This window comes from Canis lupus, chromosome 29 (assembly GCF_003254725.2).
Source record: "Canis lupus dingo isolate Sandy chromosome 29, ASM325472v2, whole genome shotgun sequence".
NCBI lineage: Eukaryota > Metazoa > Chordata > Mammalia > Carnivora > Canidae > Canis > Canis lupus.
Window position 1 is genome coordinate 16320124 of NC_064271.1, and position 20979 is coordinate 16341102.

The 20979-nt window shown below is 36.5% G+C and overlaps 1 protein-coding gene across 2 annotated transcripts in view; it reads right to left on the bottom strand.

Moving 5' to 3' along the window:
- Positions 1–12842: 12842 nt before the first annotated feature.
- Positions 12843–20979, bottom strand: part of MYBL1 (MYB proto-oncogene like 1) — a 37130-nt gene continuing 28993 nt past the window's right edge. Inside the window, exons 12-16 of one of the 2 annotated variants that reach the window (XM_025477877.2) lie at positions 20702–20816; positions 17457–17573; positions 17259–17363; positions 16620–16796; positions 12843–15487 (exon numbers count right to left, since the gene is read on the bottom strand). In XM_025477877.2, the coding sequence (XP_025333662.1) occupies positions 15359–15487; positions 16620–16796; positions 17259–17363; positions 17457–17573; positions 20702–20816 (643 nt within the window). In that variant the 3' untranslated portion in view covers positions 12843–15358. The remainder of the gene's footprint in view (positions 15488–16619; positions 16797–17258; positions 17364–17456; positions 17574–20701; positions 20817–20979) is intronic. The other variant, XM_025477878.2, reaches the window with a different exon arrangement.

Sequence of the window (20979 nt, forward strand, 5' to 3'; positions counted from 1 at the left end):
AAATCCAACCTAGAGGTGTTTGGAAGTCAAATTCAATATTACTTCTACCAAGATAATATAAATCATATACCAATACCTTGAGAAAAAATAAACTACTTCTTGCAATTTGAATTCACAAATTCAATTGTTGGTAAACTGGCCTTGCTTTATCAACACTTAAAATTTGAACAACTAATCCTGCAATTCATTAAACCACTAAAAAATTCAAATGCAAATAATTCCTCTATAGTTCCAGTCTTGTCCTATACTATTAAAGTAACTTTAAAAAATAAAACAAAATAAAATAAATAAATAAAGTAATTTAGCATTTCAGAAAATTTTGTGGGGGGGACCTCTCCTAATCCACAAATTCCAACATATCCACTGCTAGCTTGAAAGTGTTTCCTTTCAGTTTCTTACCAGACACAAAAATTTTACATTACTACAATTATACTTCTCATACTCTGCTTTTATTTTTTCACCTGACATTCCATTTATATCTTGCTGTGTTTCTGCATAGTCTAAAAATAGAACAGGTCTTGGAATCAGAAGACCCAAATTCAAAATGCAGCTCTACCTCTTATCACTTATCCACAGGGGCAGATATAGACCTACGGGACCCAAAGCTTTTCCAATTGGGAGGAAGGGATTCTTTAAGAATACAAAATTCAGAGCAGAATTAAATATTTCTTTGGAATGAAAAAGGAAATCACAACACATTTTTGGAGATTTGGAGATTTCAATCTTTTCTTCTGAGCTCTCCTCAGGCAATTTACCAGAAATGCTTATACAGAAATGCTCAGTGATTATAATCTGGCTTCTTCTCCTACCCCTCATGCCATGCAACTCCTGAACTCACAAGGGACCTGCAAGTGGGGGCCATAGAGCTTAAGCTTCACTTGCTTTGCAGTAAATCCATATCTGCCATTATGATCTTGGACAGATTGCATAACCTCTCTGGACCTCAGTTTCCTCGTCAATAAAATAGATAATAGCCACCTGCAGAGATTGCTATGAGAACCAAATGAAATAACACAGAAATCAGTACTGGAATCCATGCAGCACCACACAGGCTGGTTATTACTCTCCAAATGCCAATGATCTGGAGGTGGAGGCTACTTACTGCTCCATATACTGCTCCTGCTCTTCACAGAGACTATTTCACTTTTGGTTAGATTAGTGTCATTTTTCAACTATCTATACCTTTCCTGTGTCAGTTTTAATGGATTTTTAGACTAATAGATTTTGTTAGTTCTTTACAAATCCTTCTCTAGTAATTTTTGGCTAAAAATAGGGATTGGGTAAAGCAACTCATTATCTGGAGTTCCTCCTTAACTTTTTCTTCTGAAAACAATGCCTAAGAAAATCTGATTTGGGGTTTCACTTTGGAAGTTTGTTTCATTTTGTTTATTTGTTTGTTTTTGGTTGTTTTTGGATGTGCTGAAGCAATTACAAAAAGTTAGAGGACTCCAGAGATTCAACGGCTCTGGCCTGTGAGCAGACGGGCCATTCATAACTTTGTAGTTTCCAATTTGGAGCAGTCTCAGATGAATTTCCTGCCCAAGCTGGTCTGCTTATGGAACAAAAGCCTGGAGATGTCTGTTTCACGCCCCACTGGAGGGGCACACTGCTCAGGGCTGGCCTCTCTGGTGGCCTATATTATCAGAGAGAGACACTTGGCGATCTGGCTTTTACAAATCATGAAGGGAAATCCAAACTAGACAACATAGAAAAGCTTTTCTTCATACTACTGGGACTCTGCCACAATCTTTTTTATCTTGTAAATAACCCATAAAGATTTCAATTAACTATGCCTTGTTATTGCTTCCTCACCAGGAAAGGTCCCCTTTGCTGGGGTTGACTTTCCCAAAATGCTACAAAAACTCTGAAAGCTGTCCCTAAGTCATTTATTCCACAGTTTACAACATAGATTCCTCTAAGGACCATTTTCATATGGCTGCTTTTTACCCGACATCCCACAGGCTCTGGCAAACAGGGACTAATTGGGTATCTGTGAAATAATACACAATGTGGGGAGAGGTGCTAATACCCAAACAGGCAAGAGATGCCAGGTGTCTCATTCCATTTTAAACAATTAACCTTGGTATTAGTCCTGCCTTTGTGAAAGAAATGCTTCAACAATTACAGCTACTCCAACCTCAGTTCAGCTACCTTCTCTTATACAATAATGGAAGAAGGGATGATCAGGAAAAACTGCAATGTGGGTAGGAGAAACAAACCTATAAAAGATCTCACAAGCAGATCTGGGACAAAGGAACAGGAAAATGGGCTGCATACCACCTCTCAGTACTGGAGAAAGGAAATAAATTACCAGTTAACTAATTTTATTTTATTTTATTTTTTATTTTAAAATTTTATTTATTTGAGAGAGAGACAGAGATAGCAAGAGAGAGCATGAGCCAGGGAGGAGAGGGAGAAGCAGACTTCCCACTGAGCAAGGAGCCTGACTCAGGATTCCATCCCTGGATCCTAAGATTACTATCTAAGCCAAAGGTAGATGCTTAACCAATTAAGCCACCCAGGCACCCCAACAATTTAACTAATTTTAAAGAATAGACTGTGAGATATAGCTGTTACTTCCCAAGATTTCTTTTACTAAAATTCTCTTTTGTATTTAAAAGAGTATATGTTTAAAATATACGTGGAGGGCAGGCCGGGTGGCTCAGCGGTTTAGCACCACCTTCAGCCCAGGGCGTGATCCTGGAGACACGGAATCGAGTCCCACGTCGGGCTCCCTGCATGGAGTCTGCTTCTCCCTCTGCCTGTGTCTCTGCTTCTCTCTCTCTCTCTGTGTGTCTCTATGAATAAATAAATAAATAAATAAATAAATAAATAAATAAATAAAATCTTTTAAAAATAAATAAATAGTAAAATATACGTGGAGACGGTACCTGGGTGGCTCAGTTGGTTAAGCATATGACTCTTGATCTCAGCTCAGGTCTTGATCTCTGGGTCATGAGTTCAAGTTCCGCATTGGGCTCCATGCTGTGTGAAGCCTACTTTAAAAAAAAATTATATATATATATATAATATATATATATATATATATTTGGAGATAATTGAATATTTCTAAGGAAATTTCCCTAAATACTGAAAGTAAATGTCTAATAATTGTGCATTCTTTAAGAGCTAGAATTGACCTCCGATTTTAAATTAAATATATAAAAGTGGAAAAAATATATCTACTTAATCAACTTTGATTCTATGGTAAACTTCATGCTTCCACCTCTCATTAGATACTTGGCCCACATATTTCCACTCCAGCCCAAAGGCATGAGAAGTTTGTGCTAATTCCTGCTATTGCTTTTCCCAAAGTTTCAATATCGTTTTCTTCTCTATATCTTGAATTTTGGCTCCTATATTTTTCAAACATTAGGCTGAGCTGATCTGGCTTTTTATCTGTTAACATCACTATAGCTTGATGAATGGTGATTCCTAATAAGAAGAGTGTGCCCAACCCCGTGCCTGGGGAGAATGCTTCCCACATACACATATAAGGAACGTCTATTTATTGGATACATGAATGAACAGTAGAGAAACCTTCATCCATGCTTAAAAAAAAGATTGTGGGGATCCCTGGGTGGCGCAGCAGTTTAGCGCCTGCCTTTGGCCCAGGGCACGATCCTGGAGACCTTGGATCGAATCCCACGTCAGGCTCCCGGTGCATGGAGCCTGCTTCTCCCTCTGCCTGTGTCTCTGCCTCTCTCTCTCTCTGTGTGACTATCATAAAGGAAAAAAAAAGAAAAAGAAAAAGAAAAAAAAAAAGTAAAACATTAAAAAAAAAAAGATTGTGACAAATGAGAATGAAACTAAAATAATCTAATGGGGGGAAAAGGAGCTTTTAAGATAAAGTTCACCTTATCAGGGGCCTTCTGGACAGCTTCTTTTCATTGATTACTATTTCTGAGCATTATGTAGTTAATATGTTATGTTGAGCCCACTAATCAAAATCTGCCTATGGACACACCTCTGCCAAACACTACTGTGATAACCTAATATGGGAGGCTGAATAATGACTTCCATAAATGTCAATGTGTGAATTCTCAGAACTCCTAAGCATGTTATCTTACATGCTAAAAAGGAGTTGTCATATGTGATTAAATTCAGGGTCATGATGTGGGGAAATTAGCCTGGATTTTCCACATGGGCCCAGAGTAATCACAAAGGAGACAGAGGGAGATTTGGCTAGAAAGAGGAACATCAGAAGATGTGTCATGAGGAAGACACCATCCACTATTCCTGGTTTTGAAGATGGAGGAAGAGCCATGAGATGTGGCATACAGCAGCCTCTAAGAGTGAGATAATTCGAGGAAATGGATTCTCCCACAAAGCCAGAAAGAATGAAGGCCCATATCTTGATTTTCATCCAATGAAACTAAGATCAAATTTCTGAATCCCAGACTGTAAGATAATAAAGATGTTCTGTTGTAAGCCAATAAATTGTGGTAATTTGTTAGAGCAGCAATAGGAAACTAATAAAGCAGAGTGTAGTGTAATAATTTCATTTTTCACAGAGATATCTAAGATCTTTCTCTTTCAAACTTCTATTATCCAAAATAATGGAGCACAGTGACTTGAATAGGATGAGTTGATAGTTCTTGAGCAGAAATGACAAAATTATGGGCGCAAGAGCTAACTGGATGATAAGAAACCAACCAAACTCGAAGTTAAAAAACTACCTATGGAAAATCCAGAAGACTATTTATCATTACATTGTTTTTAAAGAGTTTCCCCAATAACTGCCTTTACATACATTTAAGTCATTTCAGGGTTTTTTTTAAATACTATTTCAATAAACTCCAGACTCCTGTAGGACTTAATAGTAAACACAATATTTTGGTAATTATAATAACTGATAAAGCCCTCATCGTATATGTTGGGTTTGATTTTCCAGAGTCAACACAGCTATATTGACAGATTGTAGACATTTGTAGGGGAAGATTCTGCCAGAAGTAGCTACAGTTGCTAATTGAGAAGCAGAAGATCGAAGGGTTTGTCCTAAGAGCTGGCATTCCTTCTTCCAACACTGCCCAAACAGGTGCCATAGTTCTTGCGCCCTCCCGAGACTTTGAAAGACACAGAGATCAAATCCAGCCATGCATCCTCATTCCCAGCAGCTGTGACCTCTGATCTTGAAATGCATTGTTTTAGCAGATGCAGTAGAAGCCAAGAAACCCTGCCCTGTTGAAAGATTGCATAGAGCCTGGATAGCCAATGCCAACCAATAAATATTCCTAGCCTCATTCTGTTCATATTCTTATATTTTATCTTTCTTCCTCTAACCCATTCTGCAGCTGAGGATTCTACTCAAGCATCATTTCTTGAGGAAAATCTTTTCCTCAAGAAAAAGATTTTCCTTTTTTTTTTGGGAAGGTCTTTCCCAAATAGCTGGAGCCCTTTATGATAGACCTCCATAAAACGCTGTATTCTTTTCCTTCAGAATGCTTACCTTGGTTTGTAGTTATATACTCATTAGCGTGATTATTTGTTTAGTGTGTCTCTCTCCCCACTGTAGGAGCCAAGGGCAGGACACCACAAGATGTGCACCTTTTACATCTTGATAGTTTTAAATAAAAGTTACTTAAGAAAAATGATGTGAAGATACTCATCTCCTCTTCTGTCCCCCTAAAAGCAGGAAACAAATCTCCCATATGAAAAATAACCTCCCTGTCCTAAGAAGTAAAAAGCCATCTTTATTACCAGAGATAGGGACTTTAAAAGCCAAGAAAACTGTAGAAACAAATCTTATTTTTTTCTAATCAACTATCTCAGCTTTAATTTTACTTAGAATTCCCTACTAATTAAAATTCTGAAACACCTGTTTTCTTTATCCTGTCAATTCCTCACAGATTTATTGTCTCGTCTAAAATGTATAAAAACTGACTACTTTGATAATTTCCTTAGGTCTCAGATTTTTTTTTTAATTTTATTTATTTTATTTTTATTTTTTTTTAATTTTTATTTATTTATGATAGTCACAGAGAGAGAGAGAGAGGCAGAGACATAGGCAGAGGGAGAAGCAGGCTCCATGCACCGGCAGCCCGACGTGGGATTCAATCCCGGGTCTCCAGGATCGCGCCCTGGGCCAAAGGCAGGCGCCAAACCGCTGCGCCACCCAGGGATCCCTTATTTATTTATTAATGAGAGACGCACACAGAGAGAGGGGCAGAGGCACAGGCAGAGGGAGAAGCAGGCTCCATGCAAGGAGCCTGATGTTGGACTCAATCCCGGGTCTCCAGGATCATGCCCTGGGCTGAAGGCAGTGCTAAACTGCTGAGCCACCTGGGCTGCCCATAGGTCTCAGATTCTATTACTGAGACTCTGTGCACACATAATAAAACTTTGGGTTTTTCTCTGTTAATCCAGCTTGTGTAAATTTAATGCTTAGTCCAGCTGGAAGATCATGAAGGATAGAGGAAGAATTTTTCCTTCCCTAAACATTCCCCCCACTAAACATTAAATTCCATAATTAGAACCAGGTCTGGTTTATTCTTAATAGTTTATAGTAGGACATGATCAATATCAGCTGAGTGAATGAATGAATGAGGAACCTCAGGCATGGATCCAGGCTCCCTTCCTCCTCCACTAACAAATACTCGACTAAGCTATAAATCAAGTCACTGTAGGTGAGCCCAAAACCAGAAGACAGTTCTCCAGAACATTGAAAAAATATTTGTTGAGGGCACACTAGGAGCTGGAGCTCTCAGCTGCAAATTTAGAAGTGGAGCCAAGGCAGACACAAAAAGCTCTAACAAAGGACAAAAGTAATGACAACTACAAATGGGGGACAGATAAAGTGCAATGGAAATTCAGAGGAGGCAGAGTGACCTCCAGTTGAGGTTATCTTGCTTATTCTATAAACCAGCTTTCTTGATAATATTCCACACTAACCTCGCCTCTCAGTCCTTCTGCTGTGTCTGTTTGGCAAATGGAAATGCTGTCTGCTGCTCCTGCGGATGCCTTGGACCAAGTGGCCCCAGCAGTGGATGCCAAGGGCAAGGCAGATGCGTATCACTATGTATCGTTTCAGGGCCCCTGCCTGTGGCCATGCTCCCCAGCTGAGGGGACAAGTGGAACTTAATTAACACAAAAACATCGTTATGGACCTAGCAGAGGGCCTGAACTCACGCTTGCCAAAACAAGTCCTCATCGTTTCTTGGCAGTTCTACTGTTTCCCTAGTCAAATTCCTTCCCTGTTTTCCTCAACAATCATTTAAACATTCTTTCCTCTCCTCAGATCTCTGGCAGTGCTTCCCACACCATCAGTTCCTCCTGTCTTTCTCAGCAGATGACCCTGCCTCTTGCTCCACAAAAGAAACTGAAGTCAATTATTGCTCTGTGAGGAAAGTCCTCACCCAAGGGCAGGCCCCCTTCCTGGTGCAGCCCACTTCCAAGAAGAGACCCTGGGTTGGAAAGAACTGGTCTCCTCACCTAACTTGGGACATCTTGAAGAGCCACCTGAGCCTCAGAGCTCCCCATGGGGTTGGCCAACGTTTTCATCAGACAGCACTGTGGCCAGCTTCTCCCTCTGCCCAATCCTGCTCCCTTCCCTTCCTCAGGTGTTGATTCCCCAACACACATCCTGCATGCTCATCTCCATCACACTGTTTCTCAGGGAATATATGGCCTACCAGGGCTTGTCCACTTCTTCAGGAGCATTCTTTGCACTGTCCTCCTCTACCAATCTCACCATTTCACTCCGGCTTTGGGGTCTTTGAATATGGAATGCCTGCTCCCTCCACAGGGCCTTACTCTCCTTACCTAGTTTCCTCATGCCTATCCATCTGCTAGATCTCACTTCACACATAACTTTCTCCCGAGGAAAACACATCAGTTTCCTTGGTCATAACCTTTCAAGGGACCATCTTTTCTCCTTTATTCACTTGGAGTCCTACCTCCCCTCTCAGAATTTAAGCATGCTGGCAGGGCTGCTTGTTTTTGCTCACTGCTATATCCTTTGTATTTTGCATAGTTCCAGGTAGTATGCTAATGCTGGATACATTCCTACAGAAAGCTTACAATCCACTGAAAGAGACAGTAATATGGAAGTCAAGAAGGTAGTAGACCTCTATCTTACTAATGAAGAAACTGAAGCTTGTGACAGGCATGTCTCAAGGTCAGCAAGGAGAATTGGGATTAAATGAATGAACTTAAAAAGACCCAGGGTGAAAGGAAGGTGGAGAGGAAGGATTCCAATGGCTGTAGTTTACTAAATTGGTCTGTTGTGGCCTGAAATAGGTAGTGTTTCCTCTGAATTACAGAACGTTTTCTCTGTGAATTCCTAGTGATTTAAAACTCCATTGCCCAGTGCACTAGCCACTTGACACATGTCTATTGAGCCCTTCAAATGTAGCTGGTCTGAATTGAGATGTGCTTTAAGTGTAAAATGCACTTTGGATTTCAAAGACTTAGAATATAGCAGGGGTTGAGGAGTGGTGGAAAGAATGTAAAATACTTTATTAATAATGTATATTAAATGTTAAAATATTTTGGATATATTAAAAAATGTAGAAGCTCTCTCATCTATCAATATTTGCACTCGTTCAACAAAAAGTGTTTAGTCAACTAGAGAAGGTCTGCTAGCCTACTAGCCGTTGGTGACAGGGAACTTGAGAATTTAGGAATGAGGAATGCAGGTTAATCAGATGAGTGAATTAAGTGAATGCTGGTTAAGAGAACACAAGCACTGAAAAGACAGTAACACATTGTGCTATAAAGAAATGCAGTTCAGAAGGTGCAAAACACCTAGTGGACCACATGAGATAGATGGTTATTTGGTTACTAGTAACTTGATGTGGACATTTCAGTGGGGTGGGAGTAAAAGCAAGAGGCTGAGCAGAAGTTGAAAAATGTAATTGTGGAGTATTTATGGGGAACTGTGACTGTTTAGTTTGGCTTGAGTAAAGAGTTCATGCAATGAAGTGGAGTAAGCTCTTAAAATAAAAATTTGGTATGTTTGGCATATACAGTCCAAGGAAATATTCACTTATTTCATGTAGAAATCTTGCATAAATTTACTTTACCAGAAGAAATGAGCTCAATATATGCTAGAGAAGAACAGTGAGAAGTTCAGCTGAGTGCATAACTCTTGTAGACTCTTATAAGCATATGAAGGGAACCATGTAAGGGCCAATTTGTTACATTTTGCTCTGGCAGAGCACTTTTATTTCCCTCTACTATCCAACCAAAGCTTAATTCTAAAAAAATTTGTTATTGAAGCATAATGTGCATACATACAGAAGAGCCTGGATTTGTACAAACTTAAAAACATATCCACAAAATTAGCAACCACAGCAGGAAATGGAGCATTGTAGCACTCCAGAAGACCCCTTCCTCAAGGCTCCTTTTAATAATTCTCCCGTCCAGGGTAACCACTACCTTCTAATAGCATAATTTTTGCCTGTTTTGTACTTTTATAGAAATGAAATCATCTACTCTGTACTCCTCACCCTTATGCTTAATTTTAAAGAATCAACCCAAATCTCAGATGATTGAATGAATTCCAGCTCGACATTGTACTGTATGTTTTGGACAAGTCTCCTAACCTAAGCCTGTTTCCATATCCACAAAAGTGGATTATAACAATGTTTACCTAATAGAGTTGTCAGGAAGAATAAGTGACATGTTTGCGACTGGCACATGGCTCCAGCTGCTATGCCATACTCAAACTTTCAGGCTGTGAACTTCTGGGTGGTGCAAGATCCCTGGGTGGTGCTAACCAATTCTCCATAGTATGTGGGGAAAAGAAATTCACACTATCTAGGCAACGCCCAAATTTCCAAATGAGTATTTACAAATATAAGAGGAAACTTGACTACTTGATCCATCTCATTTTTCAGCCTAAGAGATGCCATTACATACTTATTTGGATCCCCTTCTAGAATATCAGCTTCCTTAAGGGAAGGGTCATGTCCTGTTTACCATAGTATCCCCCAATACCAAGCACCAGGTACTGTAAACACTTGGTTAAGTATTAGTTGCTAGCTGAACGAATAAATAAGTGCTAATTGTATTGAGGCTTAGGAAATTGTGTCAGAATTTGATCCAACCTTTTGAGGTATGGTTAGCAAAATTACAGTAGTAAAATGACAGCATAAGCACATCAGATCTGAGACCTTCAGAAATAAGGGTAGTATATATAGTACACTTCTTTTAATACTGAGTTTGCTCAAAAGCAACAGCTTTTAACATACTAATGCGGGGGATCCCTGGGTGGCGCAGCGGTTTGGCGCCTGCCTTTGGCCCAGGGCGCGATCGTGGAGACCCGGTATCGAATCCCACATCAGGCTCCCGGTGCATGGAGCCTGCTTCTTCCTCTGCCTGTGTCTCTGCCTCTCTCTCTCTCTCTCTGTGTGTGTGACTATCATAAATAAATAAAAAATTAAAAAAAAAAAACATACTAATGCCAAGATGCTAAAAAGTTTTCAGAAACATTCTCTCGACAACACATGTCAGCCATGAGTAATTTTTCTCCTGGTACACTTTACTTGGCTTTCTGCTGACATATTTCATATTCTTGACCATATCTATTATTTTTTTTAAAAAAAGCACCATGGAAGGGGAAAGTATAATGTTCCAGTGGAAACTCACTTGATTCATTTTACCTCCACTAGTTAAAAATAAATTTTCACTTTTCACAGAGTGGGAAGTACCTCTTCAAAAAATACCATCTGGGGGATCCCTGGGTGGCCTAGTGGTTTAGCGCCTGCCTTCGGCCCAGGGCATGATCCTGGGGTCCTGGGATTGAGTCCCACATCAGGCTTCTTGCATGGAGCCTGCTTCTCCCTCTGCCTATGTCTCTGCCTCTCTCTCTCTACGTCTCTCATGAATTAATAAAATCTTTAAAAAAAATACCATCTGTTTTACATTATAATTAAAGGTCTGATTGGTGGACAAGTCTATTACTCTATAGATGCATAAACCAAGCAAGAAATTACGTGATTATAAAGTGAGCTAAAAGATTTTCACAAAATAATAGTTTATTGACGATAAAGTAAAACTAGTTTCATGTAGATAGAAGCCAAAACTATTTATAATCAATCTGTTGTGTAAAATATGGCTAATATTCCCTGATAGAGCCATGACTAATTTTTTAAAATTCTTTCAATTTAACACTTACTGAGATTTTTCTAAGCACCATGCTAGACAAGGAGCTATAAATAGCAATTCCCATTCTTCAAAACAAAGTCTAGGGGGAAAGTTTTATGGAAGCACTATGATAATCAGGAAATGATTCATAGATCTGTGCCATCAAGGATGAGTAAAATTTTAACAGGCTGAGACAAAGCAAAGCAATCATGCAGAGAAAATATTACTAACACAGGCATGGAGATTGATGCATACACATATATGTTGTTGGAAGATCCAACAGGTCTAGGTTAGGAAGTGTGGAGAATTATTTTTATCTAGGCAACAGACAACTATGGAAGATCTTTGAACAGAAGAGGTGTGATCAGATATATACAATTTTTATATTTGTTTCCTTATGCTTTCACATAAGAGAATGTACCTCATCCTTTTGCAGTAGTTATTTCACTGTAAATTAATAGTTTCATGTGTCAGTCTTGCATATTCGAGATAAGCATTCTACTAAAGGGTAAACTCATTTTTGGTGGTTTAACCCATCAGATTTCTTTTTTTTTTTTTTTTAATTTTTATTTATTTATGATAGTCACACAGAGAGAGAGAGGCAGAGACACAGGCAGAAGGAGAAGCAGGCTCCATGCACCAGGAGCCCGACGCGGAATTCGATCCCGGGTCTCCAGGATCGCGCCCTGGGCCAAAGGCAGGCGCTAAACCGCTGCGCCACCCAGGGATCCCACCCATCAGATTTCTAAGCCTAAAAAGCTAAAGGTAAAATCTAGATGGTGACGAATTCACTGAGGCAATGTAATACTGCAAACCTGACTGGGTGACCATTTGGCCTTGCAGGTGACACCCTGATGTCACTGGCACAATTTCTTCATATTTCTATAGAATGGAAATTAGAGTAATTAGTGCAACTATCCAAGTAAGAGATGAAGGAATAGATTTAGAGCAATGGCCTTAGACAGGCTAAGAACTTTTTAAAAAGATTTTATGTATTTCTTTTTAGAGAGAGCACAGGGAGAGAGAGGCAGAGCGAGAATCTCAGCAGACATCTGCATTGAGCATGGAGTCCAACATGAGACTTGATCTCACAACCCTGAGATCATGACCTGAGCCAAGATCAAGAACAGGGTGCTTAACCCATTGACCTACCCAGGTATCCCTAGGTAGATAATTTACAACAGATTTCTATTTGGGGAGGTGAGGGAGGCAGGAGATTTCTCAATGGGTGATGGAAGGGAAGGCGACACCACTAAGAGAGAGAAAAGGAAGGGTAGGTCCAAATTGGGAAAAAGAGAACATGTTGCATTTAAGGTATTAACATAAGAGTCATATGGAAATATCTAAAAGCAGTTGAAAATATGGCTCTGAAAGAGACTGTATAATTATTTCCACAATTTGATAAGGAAGTCAAGTTGTATTAACAGGTGAAATCAACTGTATAGACAGTTCTAAAGGAGAAAAAAAAGTCTAAGAACAGAATGTTGGGTTAAGGGATGCCTGGGTGGCTCAGTGGTTGAGCGTCTGCCTTTGGCTCAGGGCGTGATCCTGGAGTCTGGGATCAAGTCCCACATACGGCTCCCTCTGAGGAGCCTGCTTCTCCCTCTGCCTATGTCTCTGCCTCTCTCTGTGTCTCTCATGAATAAATAAATAAATAAAATCTTAAAAAAAAAAAAAAGAATGTTGGGTTAAGTCCTTAAGGGTTCAATCAATACCATAAAACACAAAACCAAAGTGAAATGAGGAATGCCAAGTCAGCTTGTACACAGATGCTTTATTATGGATGTTAATAGTCAACATTGTATGCAAGATTCTCTTACAATGGAAAGTTTTCCCATACATCAAAAAACTCAATTTAGTCAGGGTAATTGCTGTATTAATGTGAAAACCTTACAACAAAATGCAGTATTATATATGTGTAGTCAGTTTCCATGCAAGTATGGCTGCTACATGTATGTCTGGCATTTTTGTAACATACTGAAAGAAATTCAAATGAACACAACAGTGTAAAGGTGACTTAAGATGCCTGACATGTTTAAGATTAAAAATCTTCTTGCAAAAAGCAACAAAGCAGTTAACTAAAGGATTCAACCAATACCAACCCAAATATGTACTATGTCCAATAAGCCCAGGCTTATCTGCAATATATTACACTTGGGATAATTTAATGCTCAAGAAAAATCATGCTTTAAAAAAATATAGCTCTTCCAAGATATACTTTGGTGACTGGAAACTATGTACATCCAAACCAGCTAAGGGCTATGGGCTACATTAAAACAAACAAACAAACAAACAAAAACCATTATGTGCTATTAGTTCAAAGTAACTGAAATTGAAATGATCCAGTATGATTTTGCTACAATCATTGGTTTTATAAAGTGTTATTTCTGTGAGAAGTTCACTAATTGGGAAGCAATCAACAGACTTAACAAACACACTAAGAAGATTCAAATTGGTTCATCCATTTGTTATCAACAAGGCATAATCTTAGTACCACACATTTTCTTCACTTCTCACTACATATAATATGCAAAAATGAGCAAGTGGATTTAAATAGCTTAAAACCCTTTTATGTCTACTGTTCAAGAGCTAGGCATTAAAATATTTAGTATTACCATTTCTATTAACATAAAAACATCAGAAAATCTTAAGCTGTCTTTGTTTTAAGGCATAGTATTTTGGCATTTGCAAGAATTTGCCTGGTAATGGTTGATTCCATTAAGTTAACTTGAGAACTTGCCATCATTTGCTTTTTACCTTTTCACACAGTGCAAGTGGTGGTGGCTCTTTCCTTCTCTCATAGCAGCAAGCCGATTCTGCTATTTTCTATAGCAGCATACTTCAGGAGTGGAGAGGGAGAGAGTGTGTCAATTATAAATAATTACAACTACAGTGTACAATTCTATTTGCCTGTCAGTGTTTAAGTTGACAGCACACCATTATATGTCTCAAAAAAAAAGTACATAAAATCTCTACACAAAAGCAAATAAAGACATTCTTTCAAAAAGAAATAAGTGCAAACACCTAAAACAGGCAACTGAAGCAACTGTTGTAACCTGTAGAGAAACACAAAACATTTATAAAAGGACAAAATATTTTTATAAATAAAAGATAATGTTCTCTACCTCTGAAACACTGAGTAAATACAATAAACTTCTAAGTGCAGACTGTTTTTAGGGACCAAAGTACCATATTATTTGTTTAAACAAAATGCAAAAATTTCAAACACATATACAAATCACCAGATTAATTTATATGACCCCCCCATATAATTTAAAAAGAAAATATTAAATTATTATTTAGTACATTTTTAGAACTATTTTATAACCAACATGATTTAAAGGGCATAGTGCAATATTTAGGTAGATGTGACATACAGTATAGAGACTGTATTCTTTGCAGCTATAACTTACTGTTTCATATTTCATACTTAAACATCAAAATTGTTCTTTATGTTAGCTGTAAATAACAGGAAACAACACTGGCTTCTAGACACCCTGTATAGGTATAAATATCTACATTTAAGCTTTAAAAATGAAAATAAATTATAAAAAGACTTCTCTCCAATTTACAAAGTCTTGCTCCTACATACTGTACAATACATTCAACAAAACTCTCAGCTCTTCTGAGATTTATGAAGAAAATACTGACTCTTTACTAATAAGGGAAAAAACCTTTTTCAATGCTTTTTGTTTTTAGTACTATGCTCAAATAAATACATTTAACACTGTAGTTAATTTTATTGTTTTTGAAAATACCAAAAATTAGTAGTGCAACTTTCTCTCCTTCTTTTAATTTCTTTCCACTGTATTTCTTTGTAAATGGTAGCTTAAGTAAATCAGCACGTAGGCAAAAGTACTTCATAAAACCATGTGTGCTTCCCATACATAGACTAATTTCAAAAATCATACATACTCATAAACCTATCTGTAACAAAACTGCAGCATCAAGAGAGTAGCAACATACATCTTCTAAAGAAAATATGTGAGAATTTACCTTTAGGATATCCATAACATTCTAATATGGTTTTCTGATCTTGTTCTTTAAAAACAATTTTTTAAATCTCATCTCTTAAAAAATTAACCATGAAATTACCTACCCCTTACTTAAGTGGCTGGGCTTCCTGCTTCCCCAATATGAAAAAAGATGCAAACCATTTTAGGGCTGTATTAAAACTTTAAAAACAATTAATTGACAAAAATTTCATTGCAACCTAATTTAGTATAGGATACAGTAACAAAGTAGGGAATTTCATCGATTTTAATAACGTTTACAGTATGAGAGCTCTTGAAGTGCTGCTGGTAGCTGTGTAAGTACTCAAATATCTTCTTGCTTGTTCTGTCATGATAAGTTGGTCTTCTGTCTTTCCATAAACCACTGTTTCCCATTCACAATTTGACTATGAAAGAAATATTAATAGTGATATGAAAATTACTAAAATAACTATACATTCCACTTTACAATTAATGACACTTTTAAAAGTCAATTATTTCAACCAACTAGATAATGATAAATAATCACTATAAACATGTTTGGATAATGGCATTGTGATTCTCTTTATTAAACAATATTTTAAAAATACTTAAATATTTATGATCAATTTTTTAAAATCCATTTTTTTTTAGCTACTTTGTTCGTAGATTTGTAGAGGCAGTTTATAAGTTTTCTAACCACAACCCCCTCAATTCAGTCTTAGCATGGAAAGAAATGTCAGTCTTTATTCTTCAAAATTTTGCAAAAGATTTAAAGAATCTTTTTTAGGTATGATCTGCTATGTAATCTATTTTCCTGAAAAGTTCTGTGTTAAACACTGGGAAATCAAACCATTTAATATGGATTAAGAGAACATGCTACATGGCTCTTTGAAGGGCAGCAGCTAAAGACAGAGATGAGTGGCCACATCCAATTGCCAAAGATGTTTTCAAGAACTGCTTAAACGTCAGGAATGCTAGTGCTGCTGTTGCTGTGGTCTAAAGAAGAGAACTTCATCCTCAATGAACTCTCAAACTAACTGGGTTGAATTCTTAAGATAACGTAGTAAAAAATTTTCCAGGCTTCATTTACAGCAACATAATGGCTGCAGAGCAATGGAAAAAAGAATTTTGTTTTACAACTTCTGAGCCAAAAAGTTCACTGGAAACAATTATACCAACAAAATCAAGCTGAAACTGCTTCCAACCACTTACCCTTTCAAGATAGCAATTAGGGCTACACATATTTGTTATAGAAGAAGAGAGGCCAGAAGGAGACTTAGATAACTTTAATTTAAAAATGAAATTGTGCTTAAGAAATCACCAGATGAGACTGGCCACAACTTCAATTGTTTAGTTCATATGTGCCCTGATGAATCAGTATCTCAAAACCCAAATCTAGTTTGAGTGACAAAATAATGGTGAATGTTTAGTTACTGTTATAGTCGATTTTGAATCTAAAAAGAAAAAGTATAACTTGTGATCAGTAAGTCCAAAGTGATAACTGAACAAAGTGATAACAACAACAAAAATCACTGAAAGAAACTTACAAATTCATACCTGAAGGTTCTTTTCCAATGTGACTTTAGAAGTGTTAGGGTTTGGTTTCTTTTTATTAAGTGTACATGTTTTGTTGGTTAAATTTATATCTTGTTTTTCAGGAGTCAAGTTGCACCTATTGTCATGTATTTCCAATAATGGTATCATTAATAAAGATGTTGTAAATATATTTTCTGACTAAGAGAGAAAAAAGAAGAGGAAAATAACTAATTCAAAAATGGAGACAAATAGAGAGACTACTGAGTAAGTGGTAGTGGAAGCCCTGTCATTTCACTCCAAGAAAGCTTTTGGCTCCAACGAAATTTCTAGTAACGTAGTAAAATTAAATCAGAAATTAACCAAAGATAAATACTGAAATTTAAAGTTTTGAGAACTACCATTTTTTGATATCATACATAAAAGAGTAAACTCCTCTCAAAACAAAACGAATATAAAAATGAAGGAAATAAATAAAATATTCTCTATAGTCAATAGTTTCTTTCTGAAGTAAGCAAAATAATAAATGCTAAAGGTAACTATGAATCTCTAATGAGATTCATAACACAATGGGTAAGAAACAAGAACCAGTAGGACTTAAAGCAATCACGTTAACAACAACAATAGCAATCACATTAACAACAACAATAATTCTTCACAAACCTGCATGTCTGAAATGTCTTCAGTCAATAGTTGAGTACCTGGTTCTTCTTTTTCCCAATTATCTAAGACTAGTGATTTCCTGACTTTCTTTACAGAAGCTGTATGCTAGAATGAATAAGTTACAATAGAAGCATTATGGTAAAGTCACTTTTATTTTTAAAATAAAGAGTTTTATTAACAATAATACTAAAAGACTACCTCCTGCTTGCAGCTTTTGTAAGCAGGTTCATCTTCCTCTTTGAGGAATATATCTGTTCCAGTTTCTTCTTTTAAAACTTCCCGAATATCTTCTTCCAAGAAGGCAAGTGGCTGTGACTAAATTGTTTTTAAAAGGGTTAAAGAGTCTTTTATATCAATTCCCTTCCCCCCCATATATAGAAACTCATCTTTTATACTTTTTTATTATTGGTATAATTTTTTCTGAGTCCCTATAGATACTTAAAGTTGAATGAATTAACTAATCAGTTTTATGGCAAAAATAATACTGAGCATTACAAACACTGAATGAAGTGTGCACTTTGTTCACTCTAGGCTTTCTCCTTCAGGGGAAACTGCTGTAGCTCCTGCTTCAATCAGGAGCCTCAGAATTAAACAGATAAGAGATTATTTCCCAAATATTTTTATATAAAAATAGAAAAAATAATAAATACATAACAAATTGGGACTATACTAGTTCTCCTTATTCTTTTACTGTACTTATTATATAGTATGTAGTTACTAGTTAACATGTTTCTCTTACCACTAGATGTGTGAGCTACTTAAGAGCAGTAAGCACGTCTTTTTCATCTTTGTGTATATCTCTGTACACCTAGTCTCAAGCTTAGAGATGAGACAGTTTTCAAGAAGTGGTGTGTATGTGTGTCTATATGAAAGAAACTTGAGTGTGGGCTAAATACTGAAATAGTATCAAAATATTATTTACCTAGCTTCCTATCAAATAGCTAAGTCAACTGTGTAAGTCAGAAAGAACAATTTGTTTTAGAAAGAGAGAGCATGCATGGGAGCCTGGGCCGGGGGGAGAGAACCTTAAGCAGGCTCCACACCCAGTGCAGAGCCCCACTTGCCTCTCAATCCTGAAATCATGACCTGAGCTAAAATCAAGAGTCAGATGCTCAACCGACTGAGCCACTCAAGCGCCCCTGGAAAAAATGTTTTTAATTATATCAAACAACCCCTACCATAGCTAAGATCTGCTTTAAAATAAACAATCACAGTGCCACTAAATAAAGAACAAATTGACAGCACAGAATAACCAGCAGCTTATATTCCCAGTCAACAAAGCTAGAGAGAATAACATTCATTTATAAATGAGATTACACAGCATTTACAAAAACTTTAAGAATGGAAACAGAATTTTTAGTGCTCTCATCTACAGCCTGACACATGCAGAAATTATGTCAGTATTTTTATGTAATGCCCCAGAAGCTTTTGTTTTAAGGATTATATTTCACAAAGAATATTGATTAGGTACTCTTAAAAAAAAATCTACGATTTGTTTTTCCCTCATAAGAATACAAACGTCCTGGAGAAGTGCCTAAGACACAGATGAATTCTTTCACTACCAAATGTCCTAATGTGACAAAGAAAAGAACTACTGTATGTAATACTTCTCAGGTTTAATACTACCCAAATTTAGATTTTTATTTAAAGGACTTTCAGAGTTTTTAGTCTTTGAGTGATTTTCAGCAAACATTAGAAAAATCAATAGTTACTAAGAAAGCAATAAATATTTAAGGCATACCAGATTAAAATTTCAGAGCCGTTTCTAAGAAGTGCATGTGACTCAAAGTAAGATACATTAGAAAAGTAAATGGTTAGCATATAGTAGGTACTCAGTAAATAATAACTGGAGATCGAACAGGAGGAATGAAAAGTCAGCTTGCTGCAAACAGATATATGAGCATATGGATATTTTAGAAATTGTAATTACTAAATCATTCCTTTCTTTTTATCTTAAATTGCTGATGAAAATGATCTGTTTGGGCAATGGATAAATTCTTCCCAAATGAAAACAAACTGATAGGGACTTAATTTAAAACCTAATTTCCCACACACTAGTATTAAAATAACAATTTGTATTCAATTTATATGTTGAACAAATGACCCTGAGGCACTGTAGAATTCTTAAATGCCTTCAAATCATTGTTTGCCTAGCTCCCAATTAGGCTACACACTCCTATGAAGGCAGACAACATACCTGACATGTTCAACATTACATCCTCAAAGCCTAGCCCAGTGTCTGGCACCTAGTAGGCACTCAATCAATACTTGTTGAACGATGCATTTTAAAATGAAAAGCAAAACACTGGAAAGATTAGTCAAATCAATTAGGTAACTCCATACAATGGAATATCAAACATCAAAAATTATGGGATACAAATATACATATTTATTCTTAAAAAATTTTTAAAAGGTTACAAGATAGTACATAAAGTGTGATCTCACTTTTGTTATGTGTGTATGCGCAAATAAAAGTCTAGAGAACTAAAAAGAATAAAATTGTTCACAGCAGACTATAGAGCTAGGGGACAAAAAGATTTCATCAATCCTACTATGCACCCTCTAAACCAATATTTTAGAAAGAGAGGAAAGAGCAGAAGATTTGAGGGTGTGACATTCCTTTTGGTAGAAAACTAATTAAATCAAGCAAACTAGAATTAATGAATCTACCCAAAATATGACTAAAAATAGAGGAACATAATTAAACTCCCCTAGAGTTTAGACCAATATATTTTTTAAAATATTTTATTTCTAACAAACCTAACTTGTCAGAAATCTGTATCTGCCTGGAATTAGAATGTCCATAGCTCATCTAACATACTTCAAAGTTAACTATATATGCAAAAACACATAACACTTCCCACCTCCATTTACGAACTACTATTGCTATCACGATTATTAAAATAACAAGAGCAGCAACTAAGTACATACTACTTGAAACTTAGCACCAATCCCTTTATTTCTACTATCTTTTTTTAATCTCCAGAAATAACCCGCTGGGATGTGTTTTATGATCTCCACTGATTGAAGAGTAAACTGAACCTTAAAGAGGTATCTTGATCATTCAGACTCATTAAGTATTATTAGGAAAGTGCTTATCTATATCAAAATATTAAAATTACTTTATTCTACTGCAGGTAACTACCACAGAAACTACTAAAAGGTGGGTTCTAGTATTAAGAAAAGGGTTCAACTGACACTTGATTTGCTTTCTCTAGATGACATAATATTAAAAAAGGCATGAATTCAAAACAAGCCAAGCAAAGGTTTATTTACAAGTCAAGGAAAAGGATTAACACAGCAAATTCAAATTTATAAATCAAGAAATAAAATTTTATCAATTTCAGTGAACATCTTTTTTAAAATGTGAAAAAAAGGATAAAAATAAAAAACACTTTTATTAAAATCAAGATATTTCTTAAAAATAAAAAGAGCATACATACCACAATTTTAAGAGGTCCATATTTTTTCTCCTGAGCAGCAAGCGCATTCTTAAAAGGAGTAGGAGTTCTTGGTGTGGTACCCAATATAGATCTTCTAATAGTAGGTGTTCTAAACCTAGCCAATCATTTAGATATGTGTATTATAGTCAAAATTTGATTATATAAGCGTTAAGGAAGGCACACTCATGACAAAAGTATACACTAAATTTTTCTTGCATATACACATGCTTTATTTAAACATTCCAGGACTATTTTAAAGTATGTTGCCTAAACTAATT